The 2,904-nt window shown below is 41.2% G+C and overlaps 1 protein-coding gene across 1 annotated transcript; it reads right to left on the bottom strand.

The window, feature by feature from the left end:
• Positions 1–286: 286 nt before the first annotated feature.
• LOC115428828 (histone-lysine N-methyltransferase SETMAR-like) lies at positions 287–2,513 on the bottom strand. Its single transcript, XM_030148049.1, has 2 exons — positions 1,634–2,513; positions 287–375 (listed from the first exon to the last, which is right to left on the bottom strand). Exons 1-2 carry the CDS (start codon positions 2,511–2,513, stop codon positions 287–289), a joined length of 969 nt encoding a protein of 322 aa, XP_030003909.1.
• Positions 2,514–2,904: the final 391 nt, after the last annotated feature.

The following is a 2,904-nucleotide window of genomic DNA, read 5'->3' as shown; positions in this document are numbered from 1 at the left end:
CAAGCAATAAAGTGTGTGTGTGTGTGTGTGTGTGTGTGTGTGTGTGTGTGTGTGTGTGTGTGTGTGTGTGTGTGTGAGGTTGTAGACGTGGAGACATTTATGGCTGTCAGTCAGAACAGAACAGCTGCTATTCCTCCTGACACACTGAACAATAAGGCTGCTGCTCTGTCATCGAGTGTTTACCACTTCCTCCTCCCTACTTGTCTCCTCCCCCCATTCGCATATAGTGTAGTACTACATGCTCTAGTTGACAGCTCATGCCAACCCAGCACATTCCACATTATTACTACTTCAGATGTTTGTGGCCTAGATGTGCGCCAATTGGCTGAGCCACCTCCAACACCAAGGCTACTGAGAACCAATGGAGAGCCTCTTCTGAGGAGTGAGGAGACAGACGGAACATTCAGAGGGAGCTCCATCTGCTGGTGCATTACAGATACGGCTACACAGGCATTGTTAGGAGAATGGAATACTCTCTTCACATACTGTATAGTAGTTGCAGTTATGTTGTAACATTTGCTCAGATCACTGTTGGTTGTCTGCTTAAAGTACTTGTCCAGACTCCTTCCATCTCTCCTTCTTTCTCTACAGTACTTTTACTGAAGAAGGTGACCTGAAGACTTTTAACTCTAGTGCTTTTGTACATTAGACCAGATAAGTTCCCACTGGAATCAGTGGGAACTTATCGAACTGCTTGTGGGTAAAAACTGTGCTTTAAAACTTTCTCTACTTCCTTCTACGTCCTTATGCTAATACACACAGTGAAATCCTCTTTTGAATACATATAAAATGCAATTCCAAATTTCACTTAACTTCTATACCCCCTGCCAGAGAATTATACTGACTTTTTTCACGAACATGTATATCTTCATTTAATAAAGAAACTATTCTGATACTATAATATAGTGTATTAAGTAAAGATGTAATCAGTGAAAGAGCAATTTTTAAGACTATGAACACCAATAGTAATATATCATCATTTGACATCAGTACATACTCAATAAGGCAAAGGTCCATTGTCCACACACACACACACACACACACACACACACACACACACACACACACACACACACACACACGTAAAAAATGTATGTTTGTGTGTTTTGCAACATATATTTTGCAAAAATTGAAAATATATGTTTTTCTACAACAATATGTTTATTACCTTTATTATTAAGTACAATTAAATTTAAGAGTGCCACACTATATTCATCATATGTAAAACCTGCTATAAAAATACAAATAATAGCAGCTAAAATAAATAGGTTTCATGTAAAAATAAAGATCATTAACAATCACATGGAATTGAGAATTATGCACTTGTTACTTTAGAATAAGTAGCTTTCACCTGTGGAGTGAAGTGGTCACCTTTTAGGGTCCATCATGTCATGCACTGTACAAGGGCTGTTCAATAAGTTCATGGCCTCACCCAGAACAGAACAACACAGACTGATAATTTATATTTCATTTTTCAACATAATCACCATTTACAGCAATGCACTTGGTCCATCGATGTTCAAGCATCACTATCCCATCACGAAAGAATGTAACATCCTGGTCCCCCAAAAACTCCTCCACAGCATGAATGACGTCATCGTCATTTCTAAAATGGCGGCCACAAAGGTGTGACTTGAGTTTTGGAGGTAGAAGTCAGACGGTGCAAGATCTGGAGAATAAGGTGGATGGGGCAGTAATTCAAAGCCACAGTTGTGAGCTTCTGCTACAGCCACTTGTGCTGTGTGGACAGGAGCATTGTCCTGAAGCAGCAGCACGCCAGCACGCAACTTTCCTCTACGCTTTGCCTTTATTTCCTTCTTGAGTTTGCGCAACTCTGAGGCATAGAACTCCCCATTAATGGTCTGGCCCTTTTGCAGGTAGTCTACCATGAGGACTCCTTCACAATCCCAAAAAACTGACGCCATCACCTTCCCAACAGACGCGACTCGCTTGAACTTCTTGGGAGGTGGGGATCCATGGTGTTTCCATTCCTTACTTTGGAGTTTGGATTCAGGTTCGAAGTGATGAACCCATGTTTCATCCTGAGTCACAATTCTCCTTTGAAAATTCTCAGGATCAGCATGGAAACGGGTCAAAAGTGTCCTGGAAATGTCCACTCTCTTCAGCATTTGTTCTGGTGTCAGCATTCTTGGGACCCATCTTGCAGACAACTTGTTCATCCCCAATATATCCGTGAGGACATGGTGTACTGACCCAACACTGATGTCTGTAGCCTTGGCTATTTGTTGGACTGTCATGCGTCTGTCACTTAGAACCATGCAGTGAATTGCATCCACCTGTTCATCAGAACTTGAGGTTTTCGGACAGCCTGATCGAGGATCATCTTCTGTGCTTGTTCTGCCTTGTTTGAATTCAGCAACCCATTTTCTCACAGTAGAATAGGCAAGACATTCCTTTCCAAGTGTACTGACCATGTCTTCATGGATTTCTTTTGGTGTCATACCCTTCTTATGGAGATATTTGATCACTGCACGCAACTCTTGTTTCTCCATTTCTGCTGTTTTGTGTGCACCATGTAACTTTGAGAAGTTCTCTGGAGGCCAGTTGTGAAAATATCAAGCTTTACTCATGCATACAATTTAATGAGTCATTACCGATTTGACACGGACCAATGCATTTGATTTTTACTCAGTATTTCTGGGTGAGGCCATGAACTTATTGAACAGCCTTCGTATTTCTGCAATGGCTCAAAACAGACTCTTCTTTTTTCTGTTTTGTTGCATGTGGAATCCTTTGTTAAGGTCCCTTACCATCTCCTTCTATATTTGAGTGTGGGTCAGAGTACCTTTTAGATGAACAGCCTAGAATGGACAAAACAAACACTGGCTGGAGCAAGGCACTTAAGTAATTTTTCAGTCACCATACCTCAGTGTTTTCAACCTT

The sequence above is a fragment of the Sphaeramia orbicularis genome, chromosome 11 (genome assembly GCF_902148855.1).
Source record: "Sphaeramia orbicularis chromosome 11, fSphaOr1.1, whole genome shotgun sequence".
NCBI lineage: Eukaryota > Metazoa > Chordata > Actinopteri > Kurtiformes > Apogonidae > Sphaeramia > Sphaeramia orbicularis.
Note: the sequence above shows the minus strand (reverse complement) of the source record. Positions and strands in the feature narration are given on the sequence as shown.